Consider the following 19547-nt stretch of genomic DNA (forward strand, 5'->3'; position numbering starts at 1 on the left):
AAAACTTGGCAAGCGATGGACCCTAAGGTGGGAACGCTTCTTTTTGGGGACGGAACTATCTTAGACCAGAGCAGCTTAAGCCAGTTACAAAACCCCCCTGTTATATGTTAAGTTTGGCTGAGCCAGTTCAACTTCACTCACCTGGCAAAAAGAAACTGTGTTTTTTGCCTGCGTAACAAGGTAAATCAGCACAGGGTCAGAGGAGTGCCAGAGCCAGCATAAAGTCTGTACCCAGGTTGAGATGGCTGCAAGGAGTAAAGAGCAGGATCTTCCCTTTTTGTCAACAGCAGGCTGTTATCTCAGCTACTGTGTAATTTCCTAACATGTAATTTCAGCCTCAGATGCAGCATTTGGCACCCAGAATCATGCAGCCACCCTTACCAGCCCGATGGCCCAAGCCAGTCCATTCGTCAGCACCGCATTTTGCTAGAGTTAACACCTCGCAGTTACCACTCTGTTTGATGAGCAAAATGTTCAAACAAAGCAGGGTGAAACACCTCCCTCTGTACTGAGAAAGGATGAGAGCTGGCTCCTGGAGACGCTTTGACACAGGGCAAACGCAGGCTTGTAGAAAAAGACTTTGAGCTGTTTGCAGAGCAGGTTGTCACTGAAACTTAAAGAAAATCCACTTCTAAAATGTCCAATGCCTTGTTTTTGTGCATAGGCAAGGCTCAGTACACCATAAATGAAAGATTTTCCTGCATTTGTCAAAATAGTAACTTACTGGCAGGTTCAGATAAATTGCTAACAGAAAACACCGTAAGTGGAAATGTTTGCGTTCCTCCAGGCACAGGTGCTGCAAGATGCATTTCAAGCCAAAGCCATCAGCCGTTCCTGTGAGGATACAAACAGGCTTTTCACCCCGTACTTAACTTCTGGGCTGATACTCCCTACACCCGTGGGATTTGAGAGACACCCACATGTAAGGACGGGCTTCCCCATGACTGTTTTTTGTTTCAGGCAGCAGTCAAACATTTAGGATACTGACAGTAGGAACCCCAAACCCAGTCAGCTGCTCCTTCAGTTTTAACATTAACGTACCATGGAAAAATGCAGTACTTAGGTCTGATTCTTTCTGAAATACATATCCCACTAGATCTGCGTATTTACATTTTATATGTGTAATTTGCAGGAAAGATCCTTGCCAGCTAGCAGAAAACACGGAACGACTGTATAGCAATCACATGCTGCTCTTAATAGCAAGTCACCTGCTCTGTACAGAAAGGTAAGGCCTTACCGCGCTGAGATAAGCCTGGGTAATGATAATAGAGTCTTTGTTCAAATACCACCCCATTGTTCAAAGGCTGGTATGCCGACCCAGGGAAAACAAAAGGAAACGTTTCTAGCCCTTAAAAAAATCACAGCAGAATCACAGAGGTTGGTAACAAAACAAGTCAGTCATGCACAGAATTTAAAAAAAAAAAAAAAAGGCAACAACAGCTTTTCTGTTGTAAAAATAATAAAAAAAAGTTATTCTCTACGCATTGTGGCCTGACCTTGGGGTGGGTAGTAAAGGGTAAAGACCTGCAGTTCTCATCCACCTTGGTGGGATTGCAGCCTGGAGAGAAACTTAGGTGCCTCTGCATGGTCTTAACGTGGCTCCCAGGACTGAAGATGCTGGTGCAGAGGTACTTGAAGGTTGATCTGCCTCTTTAATATTTTTCAGAAACAGTTTCAGCAGATGCCAACCCAGGATAGAGGGGGGAAAATATGGAGAAAAAAAAAAAAAGGCTCTGTGTGCTCCCTGACAGAACCGCACCCCCCCATCGGGTTTTATCCTGACCCTCCTGCAGGGTGGGATAAAGACCAGTGAGTGCTGGTTGGTATTGATGGGGGTCTGAGAGCCAGCGTCTTCTCTCTTGTCTGTGTCCCTACTTGTGACTCCTGCGACCCAGCTGGGGCAGGCCTCAGCTCCCCAGTCCTTAACCCCCACCAGAGAAAAACTGTAGAGTGAGACCGTGCTACAACATTTGAGTAAAAGCCCAAGAAAGGCCCTTCCTTAACACATCTAGAAGCCCAGGCAGAGTTCAGGTAGCACCCCTGAGCTCGCTGCACTGCCTGGCGCCGAGCAGGGCCCCTCTCTGCTCCCTTCTCTGCTCCCCCAGCACTTCCAGGTGGAACATTTCCCATTCCTTTACACTTCACGGGAAAGCCTCAACTCCTCCATCCCAGACAAAACAGATATATCGGTATATGTGCGTGTACCAACATCGATAAACCATGCTGCTTTGGGGTTGCGGGACGGGGGGTTCCGGGACGGGGGGTTCCGGGACGGGTGGGCGCGGCGGGCGGAGCGGGCACCTTGTGCCCTGCCGTGCATTGTGGGAGCTGTAGTTCGCGGCTCGCAGCACTACAACTCCCAGCTTCCCGGAGGAGGAGGAGGAGGAAGGGAGCCGGCTCGGCCCAGGCCTCTAGCCCGTGTGGGAGAGCCCCCCGGGGGGCGGGCCGCGGCGGCATGCGGCTCCCCGGCCGGCTCGGCCCGCTCCGCAGCACGCCCCTGGCTGCCCGGCCGCCGGGGAGGGTCAGAGCGGGGCCGGCGGCGGGGAGGCGCGCTTTCGCCCGCGGGCGGCTCGGCGGCACCATGGCAGAGGAGGCCAAGAGGCTGGCCGCCTGCGCGGCGGTGGACAAGCACGTCCAGGTGAGACGGCGGAGCCCAGCCCTGCTCGGGGCACGGCGGGCACGGACCCCCGGCATGCGGAGCGGCCACGGCGCCAAGGAGCGCCTGGTGCACGGAGCGGCCATGGGGTGCAGGGACTCCCCCCCCCCCGTGCACGGAGCGGCCATGGGGTGCAGGGACTCCCCAAGCACGGAGCCTCCCAGTGCACGGACTGGCTCCGGGTTGCACAGAAGACCCCTCCAGTGCACAGAGCAGCGCCGGGATGCACGGACGGGTTGTAGGGTGCACGGACTCCTCGCTGCCCCCAAAGCATGGACGGTCCTGGGGTGCAAGGACGGACCCTGGGGTGCATGGGGCGGGGGGGCGACGAGCTTCTTCCTCCTTTGCTTTGGACTGTGCTCCTTTAGCCTGGAGGGAAGGGAGAAAGCTATTTTTCCTCTCCGATCTCTGCACCCACCCAGCCCACACCTTCCAGGCAGCAGCTCCATGCCTTGCCCGGCTCAGCACGTTACACACCGAGTTTGGGGTAAAGTCTTGCACCGCTAAACTTTCATCGTGTACTCTCCTGCAAGCTGGGTTGCTGTGGGGTTCAGGCTAACGCTGTGCCCTGCTCCTTTCTTCAAGTCCAGGGTGCTCTGCTGCTGCACCCTATTTCTGAGCACCTGAGGAAGGAGCAACAGCCCTTAACCAGGGGGTCGTGCCTTGTCCTCTGTAGGATGAGAAACACAGCAAAGGGCTTTAATCAACCCCTTGAAGGTCAAATAGGACTGGAGCTGCTTGAGGTTTGGCACAGCCTGATTGTGAACACTTGGAAGATCAATAGTTAAAGTCATGCAGGGGTTTATCACAATGTTTGCTGTGCAAGCCCTTTTGCAACAGTGGTTATGAAACAGGCGTAGAGTTGCTGCCAAGGAGGAAGATGTTAGTAGTCAGAGGGGGAAAAATGTTCCTTTTTCCTTCCTGCTCCCCCCTGCTGGATTGGCATCTTGATGTTCAGTTGCTGATGGCTTTTCTGATGTCCCATAACTGCTTCACTTTTTTTGCAGCTTCTCCTTCCTCTGAGCAGCCTGTACCTGCCTGCAGAGAGCACAGCTACATGCTGTCTGAGAGCTTCCCCCTGCCAGGCCAACATGCTCAAAAGCAGACTGTAGGGGAGTGTGTGGGATGGACCAGCAGTTGCATAAAAATCCACTTTCTTACCCAAAGCAAGTCCCAAAGTTGCATGTTGGGGGGCTGCGGGAGGAAGGACTTTGTGTCGCAAGGTGTGGAGCTGAGGCACGACTGCTGCTGCAGGTTGTCACGAGCTGGATGTACCTTTGATTTGGGGTAAACTCTTAATTTTTGATTTTTCCTACTGAAATAACTGGCCTTTGCGCTGTTTTATGGTCAAGCAAACTTAGGATAATGTTTCTGGCCATGTCCCAGCTAATTAAAGTTCAGTGCTGGGCTAGCGATGCTGATTAAATAAAATAGGCAGTGTCTGGGGTAACATGGCAGTGCTTGCCGTGCAAGTTGGCTTGAAGCAGTGGTGGAGAAGCAGGTTAGAGTCACCGTGAAGCAGTTAGATGGTCTCAGCTATCAGAGAAAACCTGTCTCCCCTTCAGTGTGCACTGTCAGGGTGCAGCTGTTGTTTGTAACGGATAGTTTTGTGTTCAGCCGTTAGAGCTATCACTGTTAATGGAGGGAGCAATGTAATCGCCGAAAGCAAAGCTGCAGACTCCCTTCCTTGCACGGCATGGATGTGTGGGAGATGCCACTGACTTCAGGTTTGGCTATGCTGGACAAATCTCTCCTGTTTAACTGTGCTGTAAATCCATGGCACTGGGGGCTTGGTGCTGGTACTAGATCAGGCTCCTTGCTTGGCATCCCCCTTCACCCCCATCCCTGTTTGTGCCAGTACAGCAGCTCCTCGTGCAGCCTGTGGCAGATGTAAACCTGAGAGTGGGTGGGGGGATTAGGAGCAGAGAACTTTTTTTTTTTTTAATTAAAGCCAGGTTGGTGTGTTTACCCACAGCGCTTGTCGCTGGGCAGCTGTAGGAACAGAGTTCCCCAGTACTGGAGCAGACACTGAGATGACCAACCTCAGTAGCTGCAGGCTGTAGTGCCGTGACCGCTCAGAGGAGCGGGGCTGGCACAGGGCTTGGGACTTTAGAGCCGTAAGCTGCTTGGGGAGAGCTGGCTTTGCATTTATACACCACCTCTGAAGGCAGGGGCCCTGTTGGCGTCTCTGTTAGAAATGAAGAGATGGCCAAGAGCCATAGGTCCTGCCGCCCCAGAGGGCTGAACATTCATAGGAGGAAAACTTTGTGCTTTGCACTGTATTTATCTCCTGCTCTTTGCCCACGTAAATCCTAGGGGGATTGGAAACTTAGGTTGGACCGGCCAGCCCGTGTGGTGCTGCTAACAGCCACTTGATGTGCGCTGCCCTGTCAGCCTCTGCAATGTTGGGCAGCATCTCTAGGCTCTTGGGTTAGCTGAGAAAATGCTGTGATTGCTGTTAACTCCACTCGTGGAGTCCATACGTGGGTCCTCAGCTGTGCTGTGGCTCAGTGCCTTGGTTGTATTTGCTGGGGTTTTAGTAAACAACTTGAAATGGTGCTGTGAGCTGGACCTGCCTCTTGTATGCTGACCTTGTGCTCTGCTTCTCACCAACACTCGCCCTGCCCCTGTTTTTAAAAGTGGATGGGTTTTGGCTTGTTTTGCCCCTGGTCTGGCTGGGGTTGGAGCTGAGGAGGGAGAGGTGGGAGCCCTGGTAAGGCAGGGATTGTGACAGCACCAGTTTAGACTGGCTTAAACTGTTTTTCTAGGAAACCCACTTAGCCCAAGGTCTTGTCACAGCCTAAGGGAGGGTGCTTCACCCGTCATCACTGATAAATGCCTTCAAGTTTATCACCAGTGATGGGCTGGGACCCTTGTGAGCTCTTCCAGCTTCTTTACAGTGGAGTGGCTGATGCTGAGGCTTTCCCCATCCCTTTAGGGCATCCAGCTGCTCCAAGAAGCTGTCCCACCCTACAGAAACAGGGCAAAGGAAAGAAACTGCCTCTTCCCAGGTTCAAACAAGTCTCTTGGGAACACCGGTACTGCCCGTGTCCTGTCAGCCTCCACGCAGCTTTGCTTGCCCCTTGGCTGGCTGCGCTTGGCTCTGCCTACTGGGCAGGTGAAACTGAGAAACCTCTGGAGCTATTGGGTTTCTGCTGGCAACATTGCAGACGCGCAGCTGCGATCTGTTGCTTTCCCCATCTTTTGCAGAGTCACGGTGGTTAGCGAAGCTGGGATATAAGCTGAGTCTCTGGTTATGCGCTGGGTTTTGGAGAACTTTTGTTTTCTTTAAGCTTTTAACCTGCGGAAGCAAGGGAAGTCATTAATCCTAGGGGAGTGTGACCTGCCTTGAGCTCCACCTTTCCAGGCAGGCTTGGGTGCCAGTAAGATTTTAGCTAGTTGAAATGCTGCAGGTGTGGCTTTTTCCACAGCTTCTGAACTCTGGATTTGCTGTACATGGAGAAAGAGCTCCAGACCTGTCTAATGTCCAAGAGATAACACACAACAGCTCTGTGCCTGCTTCTCTGGCTGGCTTCAAGTCTTTCTCATCTGAAGTATCTGTAGTGATATTTGGCCTCCTTAAGTCAATTTAAGCTTTGGATCCCGTGCAAAGAAGGGGAAGTACATTGAAAATTGGAAGTGTGCAAGTGGCTGCAGGTAGCTCTCAGTGAGTGGGATACTGAGCTGATAATAAACACAGATTTACATCGCAGAGCATCCTCCTGTGGAGATAACACAATTGCACCCATCCACCCTCAGCCTGCAGCAACTTTTAGAAGTGTCTGTGTTACGGATGAGACGGTAGTGATCCTTCTTAAACCAGACCATGAGCAGAGAAAGGCCAGGGCTGAGCTGTGGTTAAAACGTGATCATCTTCCGCATACGCTGCCAGGCTCACCCGTCTTTCAGATGTGTTGCTGGACTCTCATATAGGCAGTTGTATACTGTGTTTTGGAGGGTGGTTTTTATTATACTCTCGGAGTGGCTGCTCTGCTCTTTGCTTTGGCTGCTGTTGCATCCATACTGTTTACTAACAATGCCGTTGGCAGCAAACCCATGCTTTTACTGTGCGGCTTCCTTGGGAAGATGTTATCTTGAGGTTGTTTCAGCTTCTTCCTCTGTGGTATTGTCTTGAAACACCAAGCTTTCCGGCAGGAGAGCATGCACGGAGTGCCGGCAACCAGCAGCGAGTGTGCATTGAACACCCTGGAGAGTCAGGCCGTGGTGGTATTCAGCAAGCACATGTCCTTTAAGGAGAGGATGGGTTGCTTAAAATCCCTTAGCTGCAGAAAGCAGTTATGCCCTCGCTGGTGTAATGTGTTCCTTTCCTTGTCTGCAGCACAGCACACTAAGACGTTGTGTGTCGGCGTGCATCCTTTTGCTTGTTTTTATAACGTCCAGTCTACTAGGAAAAGTGGGCAGCCCTTGTGCCAAGGCCCCAGTAACAGCTCTCCTCTGTCTCTCTTTGATTTGCAGAACAATCAAGTTCTTGGGATTGGAAGTGGTTCTACGATTGTCCACGCGGTGCATCGATTAGGTAGGACGCTCCCCTTTCTGTCCCTCCTGCTGCAGAAAGTTCCCATGTCCGGCTGTCCCAACTACTTGAAAAACAGCTTAACTCATCTGGTTGCTGGCTTGGAGCTGAGATAGAGGGTCTGTTCACTGACTGCTGTCCTCCTTGAAGCTGAAGTTTAAAACTGGGTCTTGTGCTCCAAATTTATTGCCTAGAGAGTCCTGAGGAGGCAATGATTTGCCACCTGTTCTCCCCATACAGCCAGGGAAAGTGCTTTACTGGTGCCCACCACAAACTGGAGCTAAACCCCTCTGTTTCATTCCAGCTCTGCCTCGTCCCAACTTGCTTTGTGGCTTTGGGCCATGCAGCTGCTCTGCTTCCGTTAACCCATTTGTATGCAGCTGATGCTGCTTGCTCACGTCTAAGTTATTCACACTGAGGGGCCTGATGAAGTGTGATGAAAATGAGGAATGTGAAATCCTGCTGCAAATACCCTACAGCTAGGTTTATCTGCTTGCCCCAGGTGCAAGTTTGCTTAAGGTGTGATTCAGAAAATTTCAGCAAAACATTGAAGTGAGACAAATGCATTTTTGCAAAGTGCATGTGAGCGTAATTATCTTCATGCCTCATTACAGAGGGCCAGAGGTTTAAAGTTTCCTTCACAGGGCACTCTCAGCCCTAGGGCAGATCTGCTTGTGGAGATGCTGTATCTCGTCCTGCTTTGCTGTTCTTGGATGCAAACCAGAGCAGCCGTGGGGGCGTGGTGGGTCAGGAGTGCAGGATCAGCCCTGGTGTTCTTGGGGGTATTGCTCAGATGCAGAGGGGGGACTCTTGTTCGGAAGCAGAGCTCAGTGTGTCCCACCTGGGGGTCTGCATGGCTGGGAAGTCTCCTTGTGACCCTGAGCTCCCTTGGGCAGAGCTGTCCCCCAGCCCACCGCGGGTGAGTGGGGCTGAGGTCTGAGCACAACGCAGTGCTTCGCTTCTCAGGGAAATAGCAGAGATGGTTCATGCCTGCCCCTTGGCACCTACCTCACCCCATGCTGACTGTGCAATACACTTATTTGTCTCGGAGCTGCTTTGGGAGCTGCGGTTCAGCTTTCTGGGTTTGGCTCAGTATTGCAGCCACTCCTGACTTGAAGACAGAATCGGTCTCTGAATAAATGGGTGTAGTATTTAAAGTGCTTTGCCTGTTCTAGGCTGCAAAGTCTGACTTTTCATGTCTACTGAAGGCATTAGCACTGGGCTGTGGGTTTTAACAGCCTCAAGTATTGCATCTGCAGTCCTTCCAGCTGCAGCATTACCTTGAAGTATGGAGTCTGTGCGCTCACTCTGGTGTGAGAGCTGTTGCTGACTCTTGGGCTGTTGGCTCATGCCTAAGTATTATAATTACTAAAATAACATTTTGTCCATAATGATATCTTAGTAATAGATTTTAGTAATTTGAGGTTAACCTGGGGGGAGGAAATATTTCCTTCCATTTAATGGAATACTGTATTTTATTAGTCCTTTCCCTGCCATATATTTAAACGTTCTATAATAAATGAATGCGATGTCCCCAAGGCAACAAGCCAAAAAACCTTTCAGACAGCTGCTGAAGCTTTCCGTTTACAAGGAGCGCAGCAAAACCTGTCTAATGGAGTGAGAGAGGGGAGTGGGGCTAATTTCCCAGGTGATGATTTGCTGACGAGGCTCCTCTGCTGCTGGAGACACAAAGGTTAATGGCTCCTGGTGTCTTGGGCTGAGACAGGGTGGGTGTTTAAACATTTCTGACTGTAGAAACTGAGCCTTACCCTATGCTGGGTGGCACCTGTTTGTGTTTTGAGCATGACTGAGTTATTTGCAAGCCAAGCAAGTAATTGCAGTGATTCAAAGGGGCTGCTCTGAACTGAGATTTCTTAAAGTGAAAGTTGGTGTGTTTTTCCCTTCTGTAATGAACAAATCGAGGCTTCTGTTTTGTTTTTTCCTTACAGCTGAGCGGGTTAGACAGGAGAACCTGACAATTGTCTGCATCCCTACATCTTTTCAGGTAAGCGCTTTCCTCCTTTGCTTTCTGCTAGTCCAAACATTCAGGTAGGGGATCTTCCCTTTGGCTGTGGGAGGCAACCACGCCGCTCTCTGGAGTGGCTCACTGCGGTGTGAGTTAACCAGAAGCACTGGTGAAAGCAGTTGTGATGCAGCCTGCAGATGGACCTCATGAAGCTGGCAGTGATGGTGCTGTATTAGCCTGACCAAAGCAGCAGGGATGCTGTAGTGCTAGGAGGTATGTTTTGAACCACTGTGGTAACGCTGGTTATGTCAGTGTTGGTGCGTGGCTTGCTCTGGATCCCACTGATAGAAAAATGCTGTTGACAGTGGTGAACCAGACTTATAATGTAAAACTCATTGGAGACACTTAGTCTCCTTTGATTCTGTATCAAGCCCTGAAAGCTGTAAAAATCACACTGCAAGCAATAATAGCAAGCTCATGCGTTTTCAGGAGGAACCTGAAATGCATCAGCTGGCTTTTATAAGAAATTGCAGAAGAGAAATCAGCTTAACCTTTCCTTTGCTGTGCAACTTTTGCAGGGGTTGATTCATACCAAGCTAGCCGTTGAGAGGTTTGCAGGGAGAGGGAGAATGTGGCTTGGTGTTGAAACACAGAGGTGCTCGGGAAGCTTCTGAGCTGCTTCTGTGCCTTCAGGCATCTGGCTTTGCTCTCTCTGCATCTGTTCCCTGAGGTGGGAACAGAGGAGCAGCTGTCACCTTGTCCCCTCCTTGCAGGGAGAGGTAATGTCGCCAGTCTGCGGGGACAAGGACCACCCACAGGGTTTTTGAGGCTGGGTAGTGATGCCCCAGTCTGGGAATTGGGCATGTGCCCTTTCCTCGGTCCTGGTGTGAACCTTGAGATTGTACTTTTGTGACTACTTTTTCACCATGAGAACGATCGAGCAGTGAGGCAGGCTGCCCAGAGGGGCTGTGCAGAGTCCGTCTTTTGAGGTTTTCAAGACCCCAGTAGGTAAAGCCCTGAGCAACCCAATAGCTGACCCTGCTTTGAGCTGGAGGTTGGATAGAGACCCCCTGGATTATCCTAAAATCTTATGAAAACTAAACATCCTCTTACCCTGTAGATGTTCTTTAGATGTGAGTGTGGGACAACAGGCTTTCTTTTCTCCCAGCTGTTGCAACAGCCAGTGGCACACTGGGATACAATACAAACTGCTGCAAAGAGCAAAAAGTAAAAACTACATTTATTTTTTTAACCTGTATCAGTACTTCTGTTGCATACATAGACTGTGGTGAGAGTCTGTCTTTGATCTGTCTAAAATGATCCACATCCTGAGATACTATGTCCCATTTGAACCTAGGAAATCTCCGGAGTTCAGTCATTAGATTTTACAGAAAATCGTGATAAAGTTCTTGTGAACATGGGCTGGAGCCTGCCCTGCCTTGAAATGTTGGGATAGTTCGTGTAGCACTACAGAGTTTCATACCAGTAAAACAAAAAGGTTGCTGTTAAAGGCCAGAGATAGATTGTACACCTGCAGAAGCCAAAATCCCATGGGCACGGGACTGCTTCGCATCTTTTGTAGTCTCTCTTAGACCTCAACCAATTCAGAGTAAAGTATTCCCAGATCACCAAAACAGCGTCTTACTTTCACCACAGACGGGTGTAAATGGCTGCCTGAGGTTACTGGCAAGGAAGAATTCGTTTCAGTGGGCTTTTATTCTCCTCCCTTCCATGTTGTCAGGTTGGGTTATTCCATCACTTTCAGTAAAGCTGAAGCCGGGGTAAGCATCCGTCCCTTGGCTTTTGCCTTCTTGTCACCCGGCTGTATGCCGAGAGTACAGAGTGAGACCATTTCTTGGCAAGCGCTGCGCAGTTACTGCTGCTTCTCCCCCAGTTGTGGGAGCTCTGCTTTTGATTCCTGCTGGTCTGCTCCCATCGCCTTGCAAGCAGAGAGCCTGAAGAGAGCCACTTCATTTCCACACTGCTGACTCTGAGCTTATTCAGGATCTGGCCTGCATGTGCAGCACAGTGTTTTTTCAATGCTTTCAATTCCCAGATCCCTGATACCTCTTTACATGGACACCATGTAAATGAATGGAAACCCACTGATTTTTATTCTTTTAATTTTGTGAGTCCTTAGGGCAATCCTAGTGCACAGATCAAGAGCACGCAGCCCAGGGGTGTTAAAACTGCATGCTATGAAGTGCCATGATTAATGATCCAAATCATATCACATTGGCAGAAGTACCACCTGCTAGTTCTTCTTGATGTTTCTGGGATGCCAATACGCGTGACTGATGTACTTTGTTAGTGTTAGTGGGTAAAATTCAGGGGAATGAGTTGATCCAGGCTATCGCACTGGGGCTGCTTGGACTAGCTACAGAGTGGTAGGAAGTTCAGACTCAAGCAGAGTCCGTGCAAGGAGGGAGTCTCCTTCATGTGATGATTTATAACACAGACAATTCAACCAATTCAAGGCTCTCTGAGATTGAACTTCCATTTAAACTGACCAACCAAGTGGAGGGTAACTCCGGGTGCTCTGTGTTGTATTGCCACTAGAGGGAAATCCACAGCTACTTCAGTAAAAGTAGATTGGAGCCACCAAACATCTGTTTCAGGAGGCTTCCCACACTTTTACCATGAGTTGTGCTTTTCGTCTTTGCTTTTATTTTGTTTCTTTCAAATACAAAAAATATTTTATTATTAGTCCATATTCCTATGGTGTAAATACTTCATTTTCTTGCTCCCATTTTTCAGCTGAAGGAAACCAGAGGGGCTGGATGGGTGCGAGGGAGAATGATATCCAAGCTGAAAGAACACAGGACTCAAAAATCCCATAACTGCTCTAAAGCTTAGATACAAGTGATTCCCACCGAGCTTCTGGGTCCTCCCGCTTTTTAATACAGAGATACCTGAACCCAGGAGTCCTGTTGCACCATCTGAGTGTTTTAGTTCAAATCAGCAGCAGGGTTTTCTTTTGATTAAAATAATCTGGTCTGGAAGCATCATTTTCTCCTTGCCATGCGTTCCTGCTGCTGGCTGCAGCCTTTTTGCCGGCTCAGGGTGGAGCCCTCCCAGGGCTTCTCCATCCTTGCCGCAGCCAGGGGAATGACACCACGAGTCTGCTTTCCTTTCCTGCTGCTGGTAAATGGTGTTTGCTGTCTTCTTGATGCACAGGCCCGTCAGCTGATCCTGCAGAATGGCTTAACGTTAAGTGACTTGGACCGACATCCAGAGGTAAGTGGGACATGGAAGTGAGACCTCACGTGACCTTCCTCTAACCTGGTCCTTCATACAGTATCAGGCTCCTTTGTCCTCCTCTGAGGATGAAAGTTCAGCCAGCCACACTGTAGAATGTGAGCAAGAACTAGCTTAGTTTATTTTTTCCCCCAAGCCTTAGTCTTGTCTTAGTGCTTGTCCCTTTAGATGGCAAGTAGGCTGCTGAGTCGTGTTTCCTCCAGGTGTTTGGCATCTCTTTCAGGCTGAGGCTTGCTGACCCGAGACAGGGATAATGTGTTGCTGAACTGTCACTGGGATTTTTCCTGGGAGCCCCCTGCTTGCATGCTGGTCCTTAAGTGACACTAGAGGCTAAATGTGATGTGCCTTGCAGGCCACCAGTTCGTTTTGGTTTTTCTTTCTCCTGCTCTTGCATGCCTGTGGTTTAGCTGGGGCTGGTATCCTCGGGTGGCTGATCAGATGCTCATCTTTGGTGAGACTGGCATCAAGGTGGTCCCTGCTCTGGTGGCATTTGTGGCTGCTGCTTGGGGCCTGACACCCTCCTGAGCTGTGCCAAGAGCAGTGCCTGGATGCTGCTTGGGAGAGATTCCCACACCAAGTTTCTCCTCTTCCTACAGCTTGATGTTGCCATCGATGGAGCAGATGAAGTGGACTCTGATCTCAACCTTATCAAAGGTGGCGGGTGAGCCTTGCTGTCTGTCTGTGCATGGTGCTGGTGGTGGGTGGCCTCTGAGCATCCTTTTCTGGCTGTGGATGTCTCCGAGGTGGGCTGGAGAGGCCGATGGGATCCTGCGCAGGGCCGTGCGTGCACCTGCAGTGGGAGATGGCTCCTGACCAAGAGTGTGTGCGAGGGACAGGGAGGATAAAGTGATGGGGCAGGGGAACGAGCCCTCACGTGGGATAACAGCAGCACCAAAACCAGCAAGAACGTGATGGAGGGGACTGGACTTTAGGGCCATCAGGCACACTGAGTAGTAGTCTGTTTGATGATTTTTATATTATTTTTTTTTTCCCCACTTGCAGTGGTTGCTTGACACAGGAGAAGATAGTTGCAGGATATGCAAAATGCTTCATCGTTATTGCTGATTACAGGTACAATATTGCTATTCATTATACTTCTCTGTCCTGTGGGAAGATTCAGATTATCCTGGGTTAGGCCATTATTGTCCTTCCAGTGGGTCAGGGGAGCAGGAGTAGGTGGAAATGAGCCTGAATCCCAGTGCTTCAGCAATTCAGTTTAGCTTTTTTTCTTAATTTTCAACTCAGCAGGCCTGCTTAGGAGTCAGCAGAGCTTGTGGGGAAATGGCTGCTCTGCTCTTTGAGCTCAGTGATTGTCATCATGGAATAAATTTCCTCTTCCGTACATACAGCTGTGAGGCTGTAGAAAAACAAACTTGTGTCCTGCTTGTCCAAAACATGCCAAATAAGGGTTTACGAGTGCATTACCCATACATTAAATGGGTTCTTCCTACATGTGTGCACATATGAACTGACCGCTGTGCCCTCTGGGACCTTACGCCTGAGGGGTTTGCAAGAGGTAATGAGATAAGTGCGTTACGTTAATGGTGTTAGCGGTGCAACCTCTGATGATAATCTCACCTCAAACTGCATCCTCAGGAAAAAATCCGAGAGCCTCGGGGAGCAATGGAAGAAGGGAATTCCTATTGAAGTCATCCCCATGGCTTATGTCCCTGTCACCAGAGCCCTGACCAAAAACTTTGGAGGCGCTGCAGAGCTGCGGATGGCTGTTAGCAAAGCGGTATGTGTCCGTGATCAGCCCCGCTCTGCGGGGGTGTTGGGGGGCTGGAGGGCAGTCTGCGCTGCCAAAGAGGGTGTTGGGGGGCGGCTCTCACTCCATTCCAGGCTCCTCCGTACCATGCGGAGCCAGACTAAATTACAACTGAAGCTGTGTTGTCTCCGCTGCCACTGTCCTCTCCTCACTTGGGCAGCAGGGCTTCTCCAGCCCGCACGGCATGGCAAGGGAAAAGGAGGACTGGCTGCAGTAATGGCTGGAGTTAATGCCTGAAGGCTGAATACTTGTTTTTAATGTTTCTAATCCCAAGAGGCTGCAGGGACTGCATTTGGGTGCCTAAGAAGAGCAAACCAGTCGTTCTCTGTGAAGTTGAGACCAGCCTCGCTCAGGGAATGCATGTCGGTGCTGCTCCAGCACAAGCCATGTCCTGAGGGGATGTTGGTCCCTCCTGGCACGCGTGGTTGCGCATCCTGCTCAGTGCTGCTGAAACACTGTGTCCTCAGCCCCAGCTATCTCTGCTCTGTTGAAAACACCCAACTGCTCCTTCTCTTGGGCTTGAGAGTGTGCTGGGCACGTCTGGCACGCTGAAGGCCAGTAGTTCTTCAACTCCAAAACCTCCCCATGGCATCCAGCAGCACGTTGTTATCACTGGTGCAGAGGGGTCTTATTTTGGCTTTAATTGCCTGTAATAGCCTTCTTAGTGCGTTAATGTAGCTTTTCTCTTGTGAAAAGGATCCCCTGCTGCGGTGATGAAATTGCATTGTTGTTTCCAGCTTTCGTGTGATTATCAGTACGCAGGAGAATGAGGAATGAGCAGGTGCCTTGGACAATGGTTTTAGTTACAGGCTCATTGTGGACTGCCCTGATTTACTGCCCTGATTTACTTGAATGATGACTCTCTCTGAACTGTTGCAGCGGGGGTGGCTGGTCCCGGTGAGAGGCTGTGACAGTCCCTGGCTGGGCTCCGTGAACAAGGAGCTCATAGTGCTGACAAATGTGTTTGATTCCCAGGGCCCTGTGGTGACGGACAACGGGAACTTCATCCTGGACTGGAAATTTGACAAGGTTCATGAATGGAGTGAAGTCAATACTGCTATAAAAATGATACCAGGTATTGTCTGTGATTTTTTTAAAACAAAAAGCAAAAGCTAGCTAAGGTTTGGTCAGTGCAAAATAACCCTGACTGTGGGAGCTCTCCCCTGGATCAGAGGAAATGTGTGTGTTTACTGCCCTCTTATGGGTCCATACATTTGTTTCCACTTGAGAGATCTATCAGCTGAATTAGTACAACTGTACCCAAGTGGCATTTCCACATGGTGGTGAAAACCTGGGACAATGCTGGGTGACTTACGACACTGTTTTCCACTAGGCACACTGATCCTGTACTCTTCCTTACTCTCCTTGTGCCTGTGTAGAGAGGGGTTTTCAATGGAAACACTGGTGGGCTCTGGAAGGGGGGTTTGCACTGGGTTACGGTATTTTCCAGAAGCTGCTTACAGCTCTGTGTCCCATCACCATCGTGCAGTCCTGCAGGCTCACCTTGCTGTGAGAGCGCAGTGTATCATAGCTATTGCTGTGCAAGAGAGAGGCAGTGCCCGATCACACTGCAAACAAAACAGCCTCTCTGCAAGGACTCCTGCCTTGCATGAGACCTGCTGCCCAGGCCAGAGCTGCTCCTGGATGATCCGGGTCTGCCCAGGGGCCCTGACCTTGTCTGAACTTCAGTGAGGCAGTAGATAAAAGTCTGGCTCGGCTGTATCTTTCTGGTTATCTTGGCAAAGTCTGCTCTTGAATCTGGTCAGCTCTTGAATACATATTGTTGTATCTTTTATGTTTTGAGTTTATCCCCGATACCTGCCTGCCCTGAAGTCCGTAACACAACTGCCTTCACTGACCGTGTGTTGACAGAGCGTGCAGGAACAGGTTGGGATCCTGTTGCAGAAACCTCGATGTCCCCAGAAAGCAGCAATATATTGTCCTGGCACCACGATTATCATGCGAGAGCAGGCAGAGGCCATGGGTGTAGGCTGGGTGAAGAGTTGTCAGTAACTTCTAGTTGCTTCTGTTCAGTGGCTTTGCTTCCTTCAACGCTGCTGCTAAGGCTGATTTATTCAAAATATACCTGTTTTCTTTTTCCCTACTCTAGGAGCAAACTGCTAGGATGCTGCCTCTACCTTGGCTTGTCCCTGTGTTTTTGCAATCTGAATAATTAACCTGGCACTTGCTCGCAGCCAGCAGTAGATGGCAGGTTCAGACCTTTGGCAGGAGCAGATCTAAATGAACCAGTGCCCCATCTAAATGAACTGGTGGCCACAGCTGGTCTGGGCTGTCCCCAGTGCAGTGCTCTGTATCCTAACGTGGTTGCTGCCCACAGCTGTACAAATGCTGTATCGTTAGAGCTGTTTCTGTGCAAGAGAGAAACAGCGGCCGGTTATGCTGTTTGCAAACAAACCAGCCTCTCTGCAAGGACTTCTTCCTTGCACCTCTTCTGGTTGAGAGATGAACGGTAAACGATGGGGACCTGTTCCATCATGTTGGTGTGGAGATGGTCTGCGCACCATTTGCTGCTCAGAAATGGACCTGCTAAGAGGAGAAGAACATCTTCCCTACCCAGAAGTGGATGAGCAGAACTGTTAAAGCCCAAACACAGTGCTGATAGCAGGGCTGTGGCCACCTTGTGCTTGTGGTAGCCCTTGTTCTCCATTTCTTTCCAATTTTCTGGCCTCTGGCTGTGGCTCAGTGATAGCTGTGAAGCTAGGAGCACCTCATAATTAAATGCAACCAAAAGCATATTTGCAAATAAAGGCTACCGATTGCAGAGATCTACTCATCAGATCTGCTGAGTCCTAACACTTGAGCGAGTTCTCTAACAGGATCATTTTTTAGATTTGTGTAAAGGCAAAGTGAGTAAGCCTCTGGCTGTGTAGCTTCCCCTCGCTCTTGTGGGTCTTCAGAAAACACCACGCTCATGATTGTGTTAGTGTAACGGTGGTGGCTGGTGGTGTGTGAATGTTGGGGGGAGCTTTGGGAGTTGTTTCTCACTCTGGAGAGTTCCCTCTGGGGGTGGCTGCATGGAGAAGACTTCATGGAGGCTCCCTGTGTGGCTGATTCAACACCACCCAGGTTGGACACCTCTCTCCAAAGCCCTGGTGGAGGCATTGGCACCTTTTAATGAACAAAAACCTGGTCAGAGCAGAGGATTCAAGCAGTGGGGTGACTCTGGCATTAACTGGCATGTCAACTCTTGTTTCCTAGGTGTGGTGGAGACGGGACTCTTCATCGACATGGCAGAGGTAGTCTACTTCGGCATGGAGGATGGCTCAGTCAGCGTGCGGGAGAAGCGGCCTCGCTGATGCCGGCTCGCTGCCTGCTCTGCTTCGCCTTCGGCCAGTTTAATTCAGCTGTTGTAACGGTGCCAACCTGATGTTTTTGCCTTAACGAGCAGCGTTTATCGCAGAAGACGGACGGGAAGTTGATCAGAATCCGCTGATGTGATACTGAATGTCTTTTTTTAAAAACAAAAACAAAAAAATTCTATTTCTATATATATATATATATTTTTACTTTACAGGAATGTTGTCTTTTTTTAAAGAATCATTTAAACAAATTGATTTAACATTTTTATTTTATTTTCTAAGAAATATTTACCAAAAATAATACTCCTTGTTTTTGTGTTTGGGTGTTTTGGGGTGGTTTTTTTTTGTTTGTTTGTTTGTTTTTTTTTTAAGAGAACTTGAACCCTTCTGGTTGCTCATAGTGCTTAGTGATTGAGGTCAGAAATACAATCCTAATGCATCGTTCCTAACCACCCCGGCTGGGAGGGTGACGTACATAATGGGAACGCATCCAGTCGGGACCTGCTGATGCCTTATTTGGAACCTTTTTGGTTCGGCATTTTATGCCTTTTATTTTTCTATACCACTATTTTTTTAATTGTTCAGGATGTCTAGTTGTCCTCTGTGCACATGACAATTCTCTGAGCCGAGGGTGGTCTCTACATCCCTCTGTCTGGGACATTACTAAGGGCCTTTTCTGGGCCTCTCTATGGAGGAGACGTTGATCCTTTGAGCCAAATTCTCCTCTCCTTTAATTCAGTACCTCGGATTAAAGTCTGCTCCTGTAGCTGGAGATGTTTGGGACTTCGTCCATGGCAACTGAGAGCAGAACGGGGTCCATGATGAAGTTTGCAGAAGCGTATTTGAGCAGCTTAGGGCAGCGTGGAATACTGTTCAGTGGCAAATTATTTGATTTGGAATGAAGGTTAGTTATCACCCCTCGCAGCTGGTTGATTTGTGGAAGGATAGAGCAGAATGCACAGGAAAACTGAGTCTTCCTGCCAAAATTTTCCACATGTAGCAGGAGAGAGACACTCGTTCGATATCTTGTTCTTGATGTTCAGGTGCTTTGCGTGGTTCTGATGTCAAAATGCAAGCCCTCTCTTTGTGTTGTAGACACTGAAATAAAGAGCTGTTATACCAGATTCAGTGGTAGTTTGGTCCTTAAAGTAACTATTTTGTGGACAACAGGGCAGATCATCATCAGACTAACTTCTGCTGTAGCTTCCCCCTTACAAGGGCCCTTCACCCAGGCCAAATTCACCCTTCTGCATTTGATTTCTTTTTGCTTAAGGTAAATACATTGTTTTAAATTAACCAGGTCATCTAATCAACACTTGTTAGCTGCAGCACTTGCCTTGAGACTGTCTTAAATTTGCATCTCTGAATTTGCAGGTCTAAAACCTGCATCTAAGTACAGCTCCTTTTTTTTTTTCTTCTTTTATGAAAAGGAGCTATTTTTCCATCCTTAAATGTTCCCCTTCCTGCATGTCTATTTTGTTAATTCTGAAGCACTTGTACTGAGCGAACTGGCTGCCATCCATCCAACAACTTGCTGGAAACACTGGAATATCTTTTCCCGCAAACCTGATGCTGCAGAAGTTGATTGCAAAGCCCTAGTTCTTGCTACGGGCTGTTTTCAGATGTATCTTGGGCTCCTAATGTAATCCTAGATAAACAGAGCAATCGAGCAAAGCTTTGCACCCAAGCGCCTTCTCACTCAGCATGCTTCTGGAAATGAGATTAGCAGGAGTGAATGTTGCTGTTGACTCTCCTCTCTCTCTGAAATCAAACAGCTCCTTCTCAAAAAGCCAATAAAACCATTACCGCACCATTACTTTCTGGCGCTGGACCAGATGTGATCTCATTCAGCTTTGTGCTTAGTGAGGACTTGTTAAATCTGAGCCTGAACGCGCGACGGGTCTGATTGATTCTGGAGCTTCCCTGGGTGCTCGGGCTGCAGGTAGCACTGGTGGGTGCTGTGCGACAGCTGCTCCTGCCGGGGTGGGACTTGGAGTGGGTCTTGGGCTGTGGGTTACAGAGTTTACTGTACTTGGGGTGGAATT

At 49.3% G+C, this 19547-nt stretch overlaps 1 protein-coding gene across 1 annotated transcript; it reads left to right on the top strand.

Annotated features, from left to right (window-relative positions):
- The first annotated feature begins 2357 nt into the window (after window positions 1-2357).
- On the top strand, window positions 2358-18626 carry RPIA (ribose 5-phosphate isomerase A). Its single transcript, XM_075752781.1, has 9 exons — window positions 2358-2638; window positions 7133-7193; window positions 9140-9195; window positions 12334-12393; window positions 13011-13075; window positions 13417-13485; window positions 14011-14152; window positions 15158-15257; window positions 17402-18626. The coding sequence occupies exons 1-9, from the start codon at window positions 2456-2458 to the stop codon at window positions 17497-17499; spliced, it is 834 nt and encodes a 277-aa protein (XP_075608896.1). The 5' UTR covers window positions 2358-2455; the 3' UTR covers window positions 17500-18626.
- The last annotated feature ends 921 nt before the right edge of the window (window positions 18627-19547 follow it).

Source organism: Balearica regulorum, chromosome 4 (genome assembly GCF_011004875.1).
Source record: "Balearica regulorum gibbericeps isolate bBalReg1 chromosome 4, bBalReg1.pri, whole genome shotgun sequence".
NCBI lineage: Eukaryota > Metazoa > Chordata > Aves > Gruiformes > Gruidae > Balearica > Balearica regulorum.

Bases quoted from the DNA above. Each gene is read 5' to 3' on its own strand.
- RPIA (XM_075752781.1), top strand. From the start codon at position 2,456: ATGCGGCTCCCCGGCCGGCTCGGCCCGCTCCGCAGCACGCCCCTGGCT. The intron at 2,639-7,132 runs GTGAGACGGCGG...TTTGATTTGCAG, and splicing joins CGGTGGACAAGCACGTCCAG to AACAATCAAGTTCTTGGGAT. The intron at 15,258-17,401 runs GTATTGTCTGTG...CTTGTTTCCTAG, and splicing joins TGCTATAAAAATGATACCAG to GTGTGGTGGAGACGGGACTC.